The sequence below is a fragment of the Pleurodeles waltl genome, chromosome 1_1 (assembly GCF_031143425.1).
Source record: "Pleurodeles waltl isolate 20211129_DDA chromosome 1_1, aPleWal1.hap1.20221129, whole genome shotgun sequence".
Lineage (NCBI taxonomy): Eukaryota > Metazoa > Chordata > Amphibia > Caudata > Salamandridae > Pleurodeles > Pleurodeles waltl.
The window spans coordinates 226,959,930-226,978,152 of NC_090436.1; the positions used below are offsets into that span (position 1 = coordinate 226,959,930).

Below are 18,223 nucleotides of genomic sequence, written 5' to 3' on the forward strand. Positions count from 1 at the left end.
AATTAGTTTGCAATGGAGGAAAAATGATGCATACGCTTAAGAAGCGTCAATGTAATTCGTATATTCTGTTGTTTTCAGGTATTTTATACAGAGGTTGAGAAAGGTAAACCCGTGAAGCAGCTATCACATGATGCCCCTCTCAGTCTGGACATGATGGTGAGTCTCTGTTCTTACAATATATTTTTTGTAACCAAAGCCCCCTCGGCGATCTTCACCTTTCCTGATGGTGGTTATTTGTTATACGAGTCTGTGAACATTGGCATAACCTGGCCAAGGACTGTGTAGATCTGATCAATTCTTTCATAATGTATTGGTCCTTCATTCACAATCGAGAGCTGAGCTTTTTGTGAATGTAAATGATAAGTGTTCGGACCGCTATTGAAAATGCACCAGCAACATGCTAGGTGCTCCTGTGTGCCATCAGATCTACAGCTCTAACTCGCACGACGCCTGATGTCTGCTGGTAACAGCTAACAGCAGCCCCATCCCTAGCAGTGTCCCCTGAAATTCAGATTATTGGTATCAAAAGGGCTGTCAAAATGAAGCCTCCTGGAAGCAGAGCTCACTGTCCCTATTTCCTCCTCAGAAATATGTAATAATTCCATGTAATGTTTTTTTTTGATGGGGGTAAAGTCCTGTGGGCACTCTAGCAACTAGAGCCCAATAAACTACATTAAATCCAAGATGGTCTGCCAAAATTTGAACCATGCATTTGTTAATATGCTGCTCAGAAGTTCTCATGCATCAGTCATTATTATTCGTTACAGATTTGTCTTGAAGTGTGTCTACAAAAACCTAATTCGTTTATTGTATTTTCCAGTTTAGGCCAGACCAGTTTGGAATCAGAAAATAATTATCTAAAATAATCTACCTCGCGGTATTTGGTATTCACTGAATGTATTTCACTTTACACTTAATCAAGCGTACAACTCCGATTACCTGAAAAGGTCTACAATATTGCCTTGAATATTATCAGCACAAGATGAAGTAGGAAAAATAATTACATGATCATAACTTCTGTCTCACGTCACTAGTATAGAACACGTGTTGTAAATGGTCAACCTATTACTGTGGTATACATTGAAAACGTACCCATTTTCTTTATTATATTGCTGTGGTCAGGACATCTGAAACCCCCAAATCCTGTTTTATCAAAGATTGCAATATCCTGTTGCGGAACCTACTGTTATTGTTTCTGAGAAGCCTCATATTTACTAATAAAAAGACCTTTCTGTCACTTAATGTTGTCTGACATCACTTTCTATTAATTCTTAAAATCCCTCATTCGTATCAGGTTTCAGAGGGTTATCAAACCCAATGGTCCTCTATCTAAAGTAAATTTCAAGAAATCTGATTACCTTTTTGGCAAAATGGCATTCCTTTCTTACATTCTGCCTCTTACTCTTCGACTCCCTTACACTAACTGCTAGAGTGGTGCCCTCACTGGCACTTTCCATTTTAATTATCCAAATAACACAATTGATGTCAATAAATTGAAAATCAATCAATCAATCAATGCTTGTAAAGCGCAACTACTCACCCATTAGGGTCTCAAGGTGCTGGGGGGGAAAGTGTAACGTTCACCGTTGGTTCTTAAAAAAGCCATGTCTTCAGTTCCTTTGTAAAGCTGAGGTGGATGGTGGTTTGTCTGATGTGGAGAGGAAGGGCGTTCCAGGCGGTGGCTACGAGGTAGGAAAAGGAGCGTTCTCCTGTTCTGGGCTTCCTGATGTGGAATACTTCTGAGAGAGAGAGCTGGGCTGAGCGTAGTGTTCTGTGGAGTACGTGGAGGTTGAGTCGATGGTTGAGGTAGTCTGGTCCAGTGTTGTGGAGGGCTTTGTGTGCGTGGGTGAGGATCTTGAAGGTGATTCTTTTCTCAATGGGAAGCCAGTGCAGTGTACACAGGTGTTGCGAGATGTAGCAGTGTCTAGGTGGGTCGAGAACCAATCTGGCGGCGGCGTTCTGGATGTTTTGTAGTTTGCCGATGAGTTTCTTGTTGATTCCGGCATAGAGTGCTTGCCATAGTTCAGTCCTGCTGGTGATGAGGGCGTGTTTCACAGTCGTTCTATGTTAGAGGGGGATCCGTTTGAAGGATTTGCGTAGGAGGCGGAGGGTGCAAAAGCAGGTGGAGGTGACTGAGTTGATTTGATGGTTCATGCTGAGAGTGGAGTCCAGGATGATCCAGAGGTTGCAGGCTTGGCAGGTGGGGGTGGGTGGGTTTCCGAGGGTGGGTGGCCACCAGGAGTCTTTCCACACGTTGGGTTGAGGGCCCATGATGAGTACTTCTGTCTTGTTTGCGTTGAGTTGAAGGCAGCTGTTTCTCATCCAGTTGGCGACTGGTTCCATGCCTTTGTAGAAGTTGTGTCTGGCTTTGTTGGGTTCGTTGGAGAGGGAGAGGATGAGTTGGATGTCATTGTCTTAGGAGATGATGTTGATTCCGTAGCTTCTGGCGATGGTGGCTAGCGGGGCCATGTATACGTTAAACAGCGTGGGGCTGAGGGAGGATGCCTAGGGAACTCTGCAGGTGGTGGGTGTGGGGTCTGCGAGGAAGGGGGCGAGTCCCACTCATTGAGTGCTGCGGGAGATGAAGGGTTAAATCCAATCGAGGGGCTTGTCTCTGATGCCGGATTCATGGAGTCTTCATATCAGGGTGAGATGGGAGACTGTGTCGAAGGCCGCCGAGAGGTCTAGCAGGATGAGTGCCGCTGTCTCTCCCTTGTCTAGCAGGGAGCGGATGTCGTCTTGTAGGAGGCTGGACTGGCTTGTAGTGAGTACCAAGGGGTACTTACACCTTGCACCAGGCCCAGGTATCCCTTATTAGTGTATAGGGTGTCTAGCAGCATAGGCTGATAGATAATGGTAGCTTAGCAGAGCAGCTTAGGCTGAACTAGGAGACGAGTGAAGCTCCTACAGTACCACTAGTGTCATATGCACAATATCATAAGAAAACACAATACACAGATATACTAAAAATAAAGGTACTTTATTGTTATGACAATATGCCAAAAGTATCTCAGTGAGTACCCTCAGTATGAGGATAGCAAATATACACAAGATATATGTACACAATACCAAAAATATGCAGTATAGTATTAGAAAACAGTGCAAACAATGTATAGTTACAATAGGATGCAATGGGGACACATAGGGATAGGGGCAACACAAACCATATACTCCAAAAGTGGAATGCGAACCACGAATCGACCCCAAACCTATGTGACCTTGTAGAGGGTTGCTGGGACTGTAAGAAAACAGTGAGGGTTAGAAAAATAGCCCACCCCAAGACCCTGAAAAGTGAGTGCAAAGTGCACTAAAGTTCCCCAAAGAGCACAGAAGTCGTGATAGGGGAATTCTGCAGGAAAGACCAAAACCAGCAATGCAACAACGATGGATTTCCAGACAAGGGTACCTGTGGAACAAGGGGACCAAGTCCAAAAGTCACGACCAAGTCGAGAGTGGGCAGATGCCCAGGAAATGCCAGCTGTGGGTGCAAAGAAGCTGCTACTAGGCAGTAGAAGCTGAGGATTCTGCAGGAACGACAAGGGCTAGAAACTTCCCCTTTGGAGGATGGATGTCCCACACCGTGGAGAGTCGTGCATAAGTGTTTTCCTGAAGAAAGACTGCAAACAAGCCTTGCTAGCTGCAAGTCGTGCGGTTAGGGTTTTTGGATGCTGCTGTGGCCCAGGAGGGACCAGGATGTCGCCAATTACGTCAGGGGACAGAGGGGGCGCCCGGCAAGATAAGGAGCCCTCTCAGAATTAGGCAGCACCCGCAGAAGTGCCGGAACAGGCACTACGAAGAGGAGTGAACCGGTGCTCACCCGAAGTTGCACAAAGGAGTCCCACGCCGCCGGACGACAACTCAGGAGGTCGTGCAATGCAGGTTAGAGTGCCGTGGACCCAGGCTTGGCTGTGCACAAAGGATTTCCTCCGGAAGTGCACAGAGGCCGGAGTAGCTGCAAAAGACGCGGTTCCCAGCAATGCAGTCTGGCGTGGGGAGGCAAGGACTTACCTCCACCAAACTTGGACTGAAGAGTCACTGGACTGTGGGAGTCACTTGGACAGAGTTGCTGGATTCAAGGGACCTCGCTCGTCATGCTGAGAGGAGACCCAGGGGACCGGTGATGCAGTTCTTTGGTGCATGCGGTTACAGGGGGACGATTCCGTCGACCCACAGGAGATTTCTTTGGAGCTTCTAGTGCAGAGAGGAGGCAGACTACCCCCACAGCATGCACCACCAGGAAAGCAGTCGAGAAGGCGGCAGGATCAGCGTTACAGAGTTGCAGTAGTCGTCTTCGCTTCCAGCGCGGTCAGCAGTCGATTCCTTGGCAGAAGGTGAAGAGAGAGATGCAGAGGAACTCTGATGAGCTCTTGCATTCGTTATCTAAGGAAATCCCCAATGCAGAGACCCTAAATAGCCAGAAAAGAGGGTTTGGCTACTTAGGAGAGAAGATAGGCTAGCAACACCTGAAGGAGCCTATCAGAAGGAGTCTCTGACGTCACCTGCTGGCCCTGGCCACTCAGAGCAGTCCAGTGTGCCAGCAGCACCTCTGTTTCCAAGATGGCAGAGGTCTGGAGCACACTGGAGGAGCTCTGGGCACCTCCCAGGGGAGGTGCAGGTCAGGGGAGTGGTCACTCCCCTTTCCTTTGTCCAGTTTCGCGCCAGAGCAGGGCTGAGGGGTCCTTGAACCGGTGTAGACTGGCTTATGCAGAAATGGGCACCATGTGTGCCCATGAAAGTATTTCCAGAGGCTGGGGGAGGCTACTCCTCCCCTGCCTTCACACCATTTTTCAAAGGGAGAGGGTGTAACACCCACTCTCTGAGGAAGTCCTTTGTTCTGCCTTCCTGGGCCAAGCCTGGCTGGACCCCAGGAGGGCAGAAACCTGTCTGAGGGGTTGGCAGCAGCAGCAGCTGCAGTGAAACCCCGGGAAAGGCAGTTTGGCAGTACCCGGGTCTGTGCTAGAGACCCGTGGGATCATGGGATTGTGCCAACAATGCCAGGATGGCGTAGAGGGGGCAATTCCATGATCATAGACATGTTACATGGTCATATTCAGAGTTACCATTGTGAAGCTACACATAGGTAGTGGCCTATATGTAGTGCACACGTGTAATGGTGTCCCCGCACTCACAAAGTCCGGGGAATTGGCCCTGAAAAGTGTGGGGGCACCTTGGCTAGTGCCAGGGTGCCCACACACTAAGTAACTTAGCACCCAACCTTTACCAGGTAAAGGTTAGACATATAGGTGACTTATAAGTTACTTAAGTGCAGTGTAAAACGGCTGTGAAATAACGTGGACGTTATTTCACTCAGGCTGCAGTGGCTGGCCTGTGTAAGACTTGTCAGAGCTCCCTATGGGTGACAAAAGAAATGCTGCAGCCCATAGGGATCTCCTGGAACCCCAATACCCTGGGTACCTCAGTACCATATACTAGGGAATTATAAGGGTGTTCCAGTATGCCAATGTAAATTGGTAAAATTGGTCACTAGCCTGTTAGTGACAATTTGAAAGAAATGAAAGAGCATAACCACTGAGGTTCTGATTAGCACAGCCTCAGTGAGACAGTTAGTCATAACACAGGTAACACATACAGGGCACTCTTATGAGCACTGGGGCCCTGGCTGGCAGGGTCCCAGTGACACATACAACTAAAACAACATATATACAGTGAAATATGGGGGTAACATGCCAGGCAAGATAGTACTTTCCTACACGTCTGTTGCGGCCAGGAGGGCTGTTTCGTTGCTATGGTGTTTCCTGAATCCGGATTGGGAGATGTCGAGGATGTTGTGGTCTTCTAAAAACGCAGCGAGTTGGCTGTTGACCACTTTTTCAATGACTTTTGCAGGAAAGGGGAGTAGGGAGATGGGCCTGAAGGTTTTGAGGTCGGTGGGCTCTGCTGAGGATTTCTTGAGGAGGGGGTTGATCTTGGCGTGTTTCCAGTCGTCGAGGAAGGTGGCAGCAGCTAGTGAGCGGTTGATGGTGAGGCGGAGCTTGGGGGCGATGGTGTCTGCGGCTCTGTTGAAAATGTGGTGGGGGCATAGGTCCGTGGGGGCCCCGGAGTGTATGGACCTCATTGTTCTCAGAGTATCTTCAGTGGTGAGGGGGGTCCAGGTGGTGACTGTTGGTTTGTTGGTGTCGGGTTTTGGTAGAGTGGGTTCTGCGCGTAGGTTTTCCTTGCTGAAACTGTCTTAGATGGTCTTGATTTTGTGGCGGAATTAGGTGTTGAGTCTGTCACAGAGGTCCTGTGAGGGTGGGATGTCCGTTGTTTCACTGTTGGGTTGGGCGAACTCCTTGATGATGCTGAAGAGTTCATTGCTGTTGTGTGCATGTGAGGAGATTCTGTCTTGTATAGCTTTCTTTCTGGTGTTTCTGATGAGTTGGTGGTGTGCGGTGGTGGCGGCTCTGAAGTTGCTATGGTCTTCTGTGGATTTGGTGTTTCTCCAGATTTTCTTGAGGTGGCAACAAGTGCGTCTAGATTCTCAGAGTTCTGGGGTGAACTACCTGGCTTTCTTTGCGTGGGTGCTGTTGTTCTTTTTGAGGGGGGCTATGGTGTTGACGCAGTCCGCGATCCATTTGTGGAAGGTGCGTGCTGTGGTGTTTGGGTCGTCATTGTGTGCGATGGTGGGGGCGGCGAGGGCTGCGGTGAGCTGATCATCGGGAATTCTTGTCCAGTTTCTATGTGATGGTTGGTGTTGGGAAATGAAGACGGTGGGAGTGTTGAAGGTGAAATGGATGCATTGGTGGTCTGTCCAAGGGAGTTCTGAGGTATGACTGAAGGTAGCGGAGGTTCCTGTAGTGAAGATGGGATCGAGGGTGTGTCTTGCTGAGTGTGTTGGCTCAGTCACAATCTGTCAGAGCCATATGTTGTGGAGGTTGTCTAGGAGGGATGAGGTGTTGGGGTCTTGTAGGTTGTCGAGGTGGAAGTTGAGGTCTCCCAGCAAGGTGTAGTTGATGGCTGTGATGGCTTGTGCAGAGATGTAGTCCGTGATGGAATCGATGAAGGGAGCACGTGGTCCGGGAGGGCGGTAGATAAGAGTTCCCCTGATGGTGGATGTTGGGCTGGTATGTAGTTTGAAGGTGGAGTTGTTCCATCAGGCTTGTGGATTTTTCGGAGTCTTTGGAGTGTGTGTTCAGGCAGAGGTTGGACATTTGGATGATGGCGATTCCCCCCCAGGGTGGCTGGGGCAGATCTTGTATCCCTGTGGGATGGCGATGTCCGGGCCTGAGGTTGTGTTGGTCCAGGTCTTGGTGAGGAACGCAACGTCAGTTGTGGTGCTGTCAAGGAGGTCCCCAATTTCAGTAGCGTGTTTATGGAGGGAGCGGATGTTGAGGAGAATGCACTTCAGAGATTTTGGAGTCAGTGTGTGGTTGCCGGTGGGTTGTGCTGAGTCCAAGGTCTTGGTGGTGGTGTAGGTTTGGCGGCAGCGGAGGCAGCTGAAGGGCCCGTGTGTGGTGGCTGGTGATGCTTGCTTGCAGTTGTTGCATCCTGGTTTGAGTGCGATGAGGGCTGCTGATGTGTAAAGGCGGCGGGTGGCAGGACCAGGGATCCTGGCGCTGGTCGGGTTGCAGACGGGCACAGACAGGCTTGCCTTAGGCGCGCCTGCTCTGCGCGGCCGCACAGTGGCCGCCATTAAGTAGGGAGGGGGGAGGAGAGTTAGCTGGGAGGCGGGAGCGGGTGTGGGAAACAGTGCAAAAAAGGGGGGCAGGGCCACGGGGGAGCAGCGGCGGGGAGAGTGAGGGAGAGCAGGGGGCGGGGCCACGGGGGCAGCAGCAGCAGGGAGAGTGTGTGAGAGAGAGAAGCGAGTGACTAGAGAAACGCGGAAAAGATAGAGGAAAGCAGAAAGTGAAAGTCACAAAAACAGTACACAAAGGAAAAACTAGGAAAAAAGAGAAAAGAGGCAGAGGGCAGCCCAGCAGAAGAGCAGAGCTCTCCCACTAGACATCAGGGATGAGGTGTAGGCAGAAGCCTGCGGGTGGAGGAGGGCCTCGAACTTCTGAGGTCAGAGTTTGAGTCAGACAGGCTTCACTTGCAGGTGGAGCTACGCGGTGGCAGAGCAGTTCACTGACAGTCATTGCAAAAAACAAATTTACTTAGTTTGAGAGGTTTGCTGATGTCTGCAATAACATTGTCTGCCCATCTATTATTGAGAGTAGGATCCCAGTGCAAATCTTACAAAAATCATCCTACCTGACATCAATATCAGTAGCAATATCCATAGGCAGCAACCTTATCACCACCAGCTATAGACTTCTATATCTTATTTTCACCAATACCTAGGCTGTCATGTTTGTTAGTTTGTTCTCAAGGTATGACTTTCACAACTCGCATGAGGTCTGAGTCTTCTAGGACTCTCTAGTGCTCTCACCAAATTTGGTATACTACATAGGGTTGTTAATGATTCTTGAAAGGGTGTGTCTCTGTGCTGTTTGCAGTTGCTTAATTGAAATCAGCCTAATTGGGTGCCCTTTGCAGTAGCTTTCGAGTTGATTGCACCTTCCAACTTATTGGTGGCGGTTTCAAGCTCTCCTCTGTGCAGTCTCTACCCTGTGCAGTTGTCTTCAACATGCATCTAATCAGTCCAAATTCTGTATCCAAAATCTGAAAATACCTTTTGTTAGAAATTGGGTTGTTGGTTGAGTAAGATGTAATCCTTGGTCATCAGCAGCCACAAACCTTGTCAGGGTAAGTGTCAGGCAAGGCCTAAATTAACCTTTGCTCACCCTCTTGTTGCTTGGCACAGAGAAGTCAGGCTTAACTTAGAGGCAGCATGTAAAGTATTCGTGCAGCACTTCAAACAGTAAAACAGTGAAAACATCACATAAAATGAATCCATACCAGTTTAGAAAAATAAAGTAAGATTTAATAAATAAAACTAGACCAAAACTACAAGAATCCAATAAGTATAACTTGAGTTATGAATGAGTAAACTTTAAAATAGCACTTGGAAGCACGAAGCCCCACCGGGGATATCTGGTCATGCTGGACTAGGACTAAGCCAAAAATTCAGGCCAGCCACGCTGGAGGGTGAGTCGGTTACAGGGACCAGTTGGGCCAAATGAATCAAAGTACCTTAAATCCTAGTTGCAGAGCATGCAGTAGAGGGGATGGGCCAATTTTATCCACGCAACAGCAGCGATGTGTGGGTTCCGAGATGCAGCAGAGTTAACGTGCATGTTCCTGCTGGGTCAGTGTTGAGTACCTAGGCACCAGGGATCGCGATGCAAAGACGGGTATTGAGGATGTGCTGCGCAGTCAAGGCTATGCGCCGCTTTGGATGAGCACAGAGGCTGCAATGCAAAGCAAAGATTTGGCATTGTCGTCAAGACGAGGACCGTGTACTGGGAAAAACATCACAGTGTCTGTTCTGAAGGTGATTTACTAGTTACATTCCACGCAACAGCTGCAATGTGTCAATTCTGCTCCAGGAGGAAATTATAAAAAAAATTATTAGAAGAAACACCGTAAGCCCACTTACAAGATTCCAGGACTAGGGTGGCACCACTTGGCAGGGCAAACTCAAAGATGGCAGAGTCCAGGGGCAGTAATAGGGTAGTTGGAAGTCTTTCATGTCCCCGAGACTCTAGATCAGGAGGTCAGCCAGCCAGCCTATGGAGTCACTCTGGGTTCAAGTGATGCAAGTCCAGTCCTTCTCACCCAGGCAGGGTAACAGCAGGCAACAAGGCAGCAGTTCTTCTTCCTGGCAGAGTATTCACAGGTCCAGAAGTGTACCGAGTTGGTGGTGTCAAAGGTCCAGTACATATACCCAGTTAAGCCTTTGGAGTGGGGGAGACTTCAAAGACAGACTTTTGAAGTGCATAGAGGTCCTGCCCTAGCTCCAGATGAACTACAGTGGGGTCTTCAACACTGTGTGTGGGGGCAGGACACAGCCTATTCTGGTGTAAGTGTGGCTGGGTTCAGCTCCTCCCTCCCTTCCTCCCAGGACGGCCCATCAAGTCACACTTAAGCTCTAAGAGAAAACACAAAGCCCAGCTGTCACCCACCCCAGACAAGTCATCAGAGGAAGGCAGCAGGCACCAAATGGCTAAAGTAAGAAAATGCCAACTTTCTAAAAGTGGCATTTTCAGAATTACAATTTAACATCCAACTTCACTGTAAGCTGAGGTTTTAAATTGTGATTCCAGAGACACCAAACACAAAAATGTCATCTCTTCCAGATTTTGAATTGCACTTATAAAATGTAATGAAGTAATACCAATGTTACCCTATGGGAGAGATAGGCCTTGCTGTAGTGAAAAAACGACTTTGAGGTTTTTTCACTACCAGGACATGTAAAAAGGTGCATGTCATGCCTTTTAAACAAATTTCACCCTGCCCTCTGGGTTGTCTAGGGCCTACCTTAGGGGTGACTTATATGTATAAAAAGGGAAGGTTTGGGCTTGGCAAAATGATTACTTTGCCAGGTTGATGTGGCAGTGTAAAATGGCAGGTATGAGACAGGGTTCAATCAATCAATCAATAAATCAATACATCAGGGTACTTATAGAGCGTGGCTTATCACCCAGAGGGCCTCACGGTGCTGGGGGCAGGGGGAGCGGGTCAGTCAAAGAGCCAGGTCTTGAGGTCCTTCCTGAACTGGATCAGCGAGGGGGATTGCCTGAAGTGGACAGGAAGCGTGTTCCAGGTCTGCGCAGTGAGGTATGAGAAAGATCTTCCTCCAGCCAAGTTCTTGCGGATCCTTGGGGTGGAGGTGAAGGCCAGCTGGGCGAAGCGGATTGTCTGGAGGATGTGTAGAAGGAGAGGCAGTGGTTGAGGTAGGCAGGTCCGATGTCATGTAGGGCCTTGTCTCCGTGCGTGAGGAGTTTGAAGGTAATTCTTTTGTTGACCAAGAGCCAGTTGAGGTCTCTCAGGTGGGCAGTGATGTAGTTGTGTCGGGGGATGTCCAACATGAGTGTGGCCGTGGCATTGTAGATTCTCTGGAGTCCAATTGGGAGTTTCTTAGTGCTGCCGGCATAGAGTGTGTTGCCATAGTCAAGCTTGCTGCTGACGAGTGGCTGGGTGACTGTTCTTCTTGCCTTAATGGGGATCTATTCAAACATCGTTTGGAGCAGGCAGAGCATGTGTAAGCATGAGGATGAGATGGTGTTGACTTGGCGGCCCATTGAGAGTGAGGAATCGAGAATGAAGCAGAGGTTGCATGCAAACTCAGTGGGTGTGGGGGGGTTTGAGAGCTGCGGGCCACCAGGAGTCGTCCATGGCAGAGGTTGTGGAGCCCAGGATGAGAACTTCAGTCTTGTCAGAGTTGAGCTTGAGGCAGCTTTCTTTCATTCAGGCGGTGACTGCCTTCATTCTGTTGTGGAAGTTTCTCTTGGCTGCTGATGGTTCATCAGCAATGGAGAAGATCAGCTGGGTGCTGTTGGCTTAGGAGACAATGTTAAGACCATGGTTTTTGACTATGTTGGCAAACGGGGTCATGTAAATATTGAAGAGGTTGGGGCTCAGAGAGGAGCAATAGGGGACTCCGCAGCAGGTCTCCTTCCATTTTGAGGTGAATGGTGGGAGCTTGACTCTCTGGGTTTTGGTTGGTGACAAAGGAGCGTATCCACTAAAGGGCTTTGCCGCGGATGCCAGCGTCATGTAGTCTGGTGCAGAGGGTGGTGTGGGAGATGGTGTCGAAGGTGGCAGAGAGGTCCAGGAGGATGACGACTGCTGTTTCGCCACAGTAAAGGAGGGTGTGGATGTCATCGGTTGCTGCGAGTTTGGTCTCAGTACTAGAATCCCGATTGAGAGGGGTCCAGGATGTGGTTGGTCTCGAGCAAGTCAGTGAGCTGGGCGTTGATGGCCTTCTTGATTACTTTTGCTGGGAAGGAGGACAGTGAGATGGGACTGTAGTTTTCAGGTATGTTGGGTCAGCGGAGGGCTTCTTCAGTAGAGGGTTGATCTACGCCTGTTTCCAGTCTTCTGGGAAGGTGGGGGACTCGATGGAGCAGACGATGGTGTCACACAGTTTGGGGCAATGATGGCGAAAGCCGGGTTGAAGATGTGGTGGCAAGGGTCCGGATGCGTCTCAGAGTGGATTGATTTCATGATCCTAAGGGTGTCTTCCAAGGTGACAGGGGTCCATTGGAGCAGAGTCAGCTCGGGGCTGGAGTCTTGGGTGTGGTGGCTGTGGGCAGGTTTGGGTGGTTCTTGGTTAGTGAGTCAGTCCTAGATGTTTTTGATCTTGCAGTGAAAAAAGTGGCATGGTTGTCGCAGAGGTCTTGGGAGGTGGTGGGGATGTGTGTGGTGTCCCTGCTGGGTTTAGTGAATTCTTTAATCACAGTGGTTTAAGGCTGAGTGGGTTGCACAATCAGTGCTGCAGGCCCATAAATAGCATTTAATGCTCAGGTGTTGGGCACATGTAGTGCATTTTACTAGGGGCGCAGAAGTAAGTTAAATGTGCCAATTGGGGATAAGCCAATGTTACCAGGTTTAGGGGAGAGAGCACAAGCATTTTAGCACCGGTTAGCAGTGGCAAAGTGCGTAGAGTCTTAAAGCCAGTAAAAACGAGGTCAGAAAAGTGGAGAAGGTAGACAAAAAGGTAGAAGGAAGACCACCCTAAGGCTTTCAGGTCTAACACCTGTATTTTAATAATTTTTGCATATGTTCATGAATTTTGCAAATTACTCTTCAACCTTTACAAGAATCATACAAAGACAAAAGGTTCTGTTTCTGCTGAAGATTTTTTAAATTCAATACAAATGCCAGACAGTTTCACAGTAACTGAAACAAAAAAGTTATAAAGATGATCTACACGGAAATAAAGGAACACCCTACAGAAGACACATAGCGTAAAAATATTCACTGTACACACAGTTCTAGGCAACCACACAAAATACTTCCAAAATATATTCAGAATTTATTTTTGTATGAAAGTTTTTCTATGGCAGCCTGAGCTCAAATCTAGAAACCCATCTTCCATATTAAGAAATGAGGTGGCTTTCCATTTCCCTGTAATAATCTTATTGGTAATCATTAGAAACTTCAGCGAAAAAGATTATGGTGATTTATAAACAACCATTCTTTACAAAATAATTAGTCTGCTGAAAGAAACCCCACTCTTGAAAATCCATAAATCATATACTCAAAAGTATCTTCAGGACTCTACAGAAAAACATCCATCTCAAATACATCCTGTGAAGTTTCAAGGGTGTCCAGTATTGCCTGAAAATAATTTTTACTGAGTAAGAGACAAGCCCAAGTACTGAGGTATTGTAAGGAAATGGGGTGTATTGTATGGTGTGGTTGTATGACCTCACCATGTAATACACTTATCACCCCATTTAGGTTCCATCTGAAAACCCTCATCTAAATTCTCGGTAGCAGTGGCATTGAGCAACATTGCTTACACAGAGGAACAAGTATAAAGCATTTAAACAGCACCAGAACAATTGAATACAAAATCAACACAACTCTCAAGAAATCAGATACCTATTTATACAGACTCTATTTGTATAAGAGTTTAGACACTAGAACGAAAAAGATCTATGGGAAGGGATAGATTTTAAAAGCAATAATAAATCAAAGCAAATTCCCTCAACTGCAAACAAGCCTTGGCAAAGTCAACAATTGAACACTTAGAAACTTCTTCAAGGAAACTTAGGTAAGTGTCAGTGTGGTAGTTTGGAAGTACTTGGAGTGAACAACTCTGGAAGTGAGCTAGTCAGGGGGACCAGCAAGGTAATCAAGAACAGTTACTCTCACAGGAGAAACAGTTCTCTAGCAGTTCGAGACACTTTATCCACATTGCAATGGATTCCAATGGAGTGATCCTGATGCAAGGGATGAAGGATGCTGAAGTAGCTCCAAAGATGCTGTGGATGTGACATGGTGGACAGGGGTCTTCCTACTGGGATTCCTCAATCCACAAAGATGGTGAGGGGGTCCTGGTTGCAATGTTGACGTCCCACAAAGTCCCCTCTGGTCTGGCAGAAGTCCATTCTCCACTGAACTACCAGTCCGCCGTTGTCATGGGCAGAGACCAATCCTTCCTGGGTCCATAACTCTCCTTCTGAAGGTCTCAGAAACTCTCCAACACCACTCTTGGGTTCAGCAGACTCTGGTACAATTCTGTGCATTGGGTCTTGGTCCTTGGTGCTGCGTGGTGGTAGTGATAGCTACTTGACAACTTTGGGCTACCAACTTGCCTCAGCAGGCTTTTTCAGCTGTTGTGTCCCTGTGCTGCAAACAGGATGCCAGTGAGCCTGTCCTAGGAGTCTCTTGACTTGGCTAGGTTCTGGAGACAGCTTCTTATTGAGCAGGACACAGTCCCTCTACTGGCTAGCCACAAGGTGCAGCAGGTGCAGTCTTCGATGGTGCAGCCTCTCTTTACTGGTCTCTCTGTGCATCAGGGCAGTCCTTCTTTGGTCCTTCTTCGAAGTCAGTCATGATCTCAGTTCTGGGTGTCAGGAGTGCCTAACTTATCTTCAGAAAATACACTCAGGGTAGGATGCGGTTGGTAGCCAATGGGCTACCAGGTTCCCTCCCTACTCATGACCACTTCCAGGGAAGTGTGACATCTGTCTGTCCCAGGTTGCACCATTCTTCCCGCTCCCAACATGATCGAGACCCCTCTCTTAACACTCAGAGCGTCCCAGCTCATGTCCTGTGGTGTGGCATCCAAGGGGCTACATGCTCCTGTAAAAAAACAGTTTCCAGAATCTCTCTCCCATGCAGGCTCCCATTGTGTCCTTTCCTGAGAGTCATTAGCATGTCTTCCCAGGAGGACAGAAAGCTGTCTGCAGGACAAGCCCTGTGTACATCAGTAAACAGGCACTGGAGACCTTTGGCAACTAAAAGGGCAACTTCTAAAGTTACACTTTGCCAACCAGTGCCATTAATTTTGTTTTAAGCATTAAGTTGGATTTAATGCACTGATTATTTTGATACCAAACAGTACAAACCTTAGTAGTCCCATTCAGAAGTTAGCAGGACTAGGGTACCAGCCTGTAAGTCTGCACTTGCCAATGGGGCAACTAGCCTTTCTACAGTAAAAACGACAATTCAGGGGTTTTACTGCTGGAACATGTAAAAGTACATGTTCCACTTTTTAACATACAGCACCGTGCCCTAGGGCTTGTTAGGCCTGCCATAGGGGTGACACATATATTAATTTTAATGACAAGGTCGATTTAGCACCTTTAACCTCCACTTCCAATCTGCAGTAGTGCTCCACAGGGCACACTAGTGCTGCAGTCCACGAGAGACACCTCAGTTTACAGGCCCTCTGTACCCCATGTAATAGGGACTTACAAGTAAGTTGGGTTACGCCAATTGGGGATAAGCCAATTAAACATACAGCCTTTTAGAGGTCAGAGCACATGCACTGAGTCCTGTTTAGCAGGTCTCAGGGCATTTCACAGGCATTACTCCAGTACCTAGTGGTCGAATTGGGGGAAAAATGTCAGGGTAAACCTGAAAAGGGACTGTTTCTTTACAGGTATGAAAAATCTGATTTATCATATTTATCATCACTTTTAAGATTGTATTTTATCTGCTGGTCTGTACCACTGAAAACCACCCCTACATCAAGGAAACTCCAAACAACTATTATTTTTTGCAAGTGTCCTGCAGTTGTCTTAACGTTGTTTTAAATCCTCTGTATGATTCCAAATTCAAATGGTCAGTCAAGAATGTTTATTTGGCTGAAAAAAAGCCCATAAAATAACAACCATCAACACAAAGTGCACTAATTACAGTTCATCACAATAAATCATTTAAAATCGTACATAACTTAGACATGTTTCAAAGAGTACATAAATAAAACTTTCCATTCATAAAATTATCTACCCTATCCTCTGTCTTTGCTTAATGGTCCCTTTTCAGAAGGATACTATTGAAAAATAGGCCTATTCGTTGTGCAACATTTGGAGATACAACAAAGCAGATTGAACTTGTTTAAAATGACGGCCATGAGCAAGTGTTTTGGATTTCAGGGTCATAAGAGACTAAGGAAACACACAGTCTGATATAGTTTAAGCATCAAGATGGCCAATCTGCTCCTCAGTTTAGAGGCAAAATTAAAAACTGTGGTGATGGACATTGAAAACTGATTTTTCTTTGCTAATAGCAAAGGGGACCACATACCTGCCAGATCAAACACAATACCCAGATAAGACAATGAGTCTACCCTCAAGATATCCCTACAGTGAACATAACATTTACAGGTCTTGATAGATCTTGAGCCTGCCACCATCACAACCGACTTTGAATAGTTAGCCGTAAACTTCAAACAATCCATAAAAGTAACAAAGTTGTCAAGCTGACTTTGCAGGCCTGATGCCATTCTTGCCGAAAGCACTGTGTCATTTGCATATAGTAATGCCCGGACAATGGGCCTTCCCACACGGGGCAAATCACTTTGGTTGAGAGAAAAACGGATCAAGATTATTAATATATAAAGTAAACAGAAAAGGGCCTATTTATGAGCTGGTTTGCTTCGTTCTTGCACCACGCAACGTGGGTATTCTCATGCAACTCCAATGTTTTTTTACACATTCTCAGATTTACCCGTACTAGTAAACCTGGGAATGGCCAAAAAAGCTATGCCTTCCCAGAAGAGGCGTAACAAGGAGAAATATCCTTATCGCTCCTCGTTACTTTCTCTTTTTATCTGTGCCGCATTTCGCAGCAGACATAGCTAGAGGAATATGTCTCTCAGGATTGTTTTTGTGCACGAAAGTGTCCCTTACTGCACAAGAACAATCTTGCACACAATATGGTGCAAGGATGCCTGCATTGGCGCTAGGTTGCTGAAGGGCGCCCGCTCATAGGGCAAGACAGGAATGAATCGTGTTAGCTTAAATACGGCGCATTCCTGCCCTTTCCCTGTCACACAGTGCAGCACAGCAAGGTGAATTACTGTGCTGCACTGCGTGACTTTTTCACAAATAGGCCCCAAAATCTGCAAGAATACAAGCTTGTCTTACACCACGTTCAATAGCAAAAGCCTGAGTACAGGAGCCATCAACATTGCAGTATGCTACTGTGGACATGATGGAATGAAGATCCCTAAAAATATAAACAATGCCTGGATCAACTCCTATGGTTAATAAAATAGTCCAGAGTTTATCCCAATTAACATGGTTTAAATAAGAAGTAAGACCCATAAAAGCAATATGAGTGGACCCCAATTGGGGGTGTGGCCAAGCACCACAAGATGGTGGGCAGTTTCTAACCTGCTCCATCTGGGCCCCCAGGATCCGCTCAATATCCCTGCCATCTCCATTGGAAGGATTTGTTTTGCAACACCTCAGATCGCAAAATATAGCGAGTTAGTCTCATGGGCAGATCTGCACTCGCCCTGAGGCTCTGAGATGCTGTAGCTACCGTGAATTCCTGTGGGCCTGTAGCAAGGCCTGCACAGTACTGGGGCCTACAGTGGACTTCGCTGTTCGGGACGGTGGCTTGAACAGCTGATGAGTCTGGGGCCGGTCTCAACGAGGGACCGGACCACAACAATCAACGGAGGCGCGATGGGGAAGGCCCTGACACCCTCCAGTGTCCAACAGTGTGGTATCCTGTGGCCTGTGCCCAATCAGTGAAGCATGGCAGCCTCCGCTCCCCATGGCGTCTAGAGCTGCGACTGACATGCGGGAGAGGCAGAATATAGAGGCACGGCCCAGGAGGCCCCTATACCCACTGGCTCCATGGGCTTGGACTCCGACCAAGGCCTGGGGCTATGAGACAGGGAAGCTGCGCGGTGAGCCACATGGTAAGCGCAACAGATGCAACGGCATCCACACCTGCTCCTCTGCCTACCTTCTCTCTCCTTCCCTCTCTCCTTCCCTCTCTCTCCCTCAGAGAGGCACTCACCCCCAGCCTCAACCTCGTCTGTCCTTCCTCTCCAGCACCTTACTCCCTGAAGAGCACACTCACACTGAACAGAATGATGCCTTACAGACATGTAGAGAGGAAAAAGTGGCCTCCGAGCCTTGGGCCGGTGCCGTGCCAGCGACAACCTCTGGATTTGGCCTCCCACCTATGCAGCACTGTACATACAGTGGGATAGTGAGACGCCTGTAGCTACATACCTTTAAATTGGTAAGTGAGTTGGGGCAGCAATGGCGACTTTCCATTCTTTCCCACCACCAGCCACACAACGTAGCACTAAATGTGTGAGGACAGATGCTAGACTGAAGGTGGGGCTGCTCATGCTCCCTTAACCAGAGAATGTAGGGGTGAGGTGGGTTCTTGGAGCAGAGCACTGGGGCTTCATTCTCCC

At 47.7% G+C, this 18,223-nt stretch overlaps 1 protein-coding gene across 2 annotated transcripts in view; it reads left to right on the plus strand.

Annotated features, from left to right (window-relative positions):
- EGFLAM (EGF like, fibronectin type III and laminin G domains) overlaps positions 1-18,223 on the plus strand; it is a 563,129-nt gene that overhangs the window by 163,594 nt on the left and 381,312 nt on the right. For both annotated transcript variants that reach the window (XM_069221264.1, XM_069221268.1), the window contains exon 3: positions 79-156. In XM_069221264.1, coding sequence (XP_069077365.1) covers positions 79-156 — 78 coding nt within the window. The remainder of the gene's footprint in view (positions 1-78; positions 157-18,223) is intronic.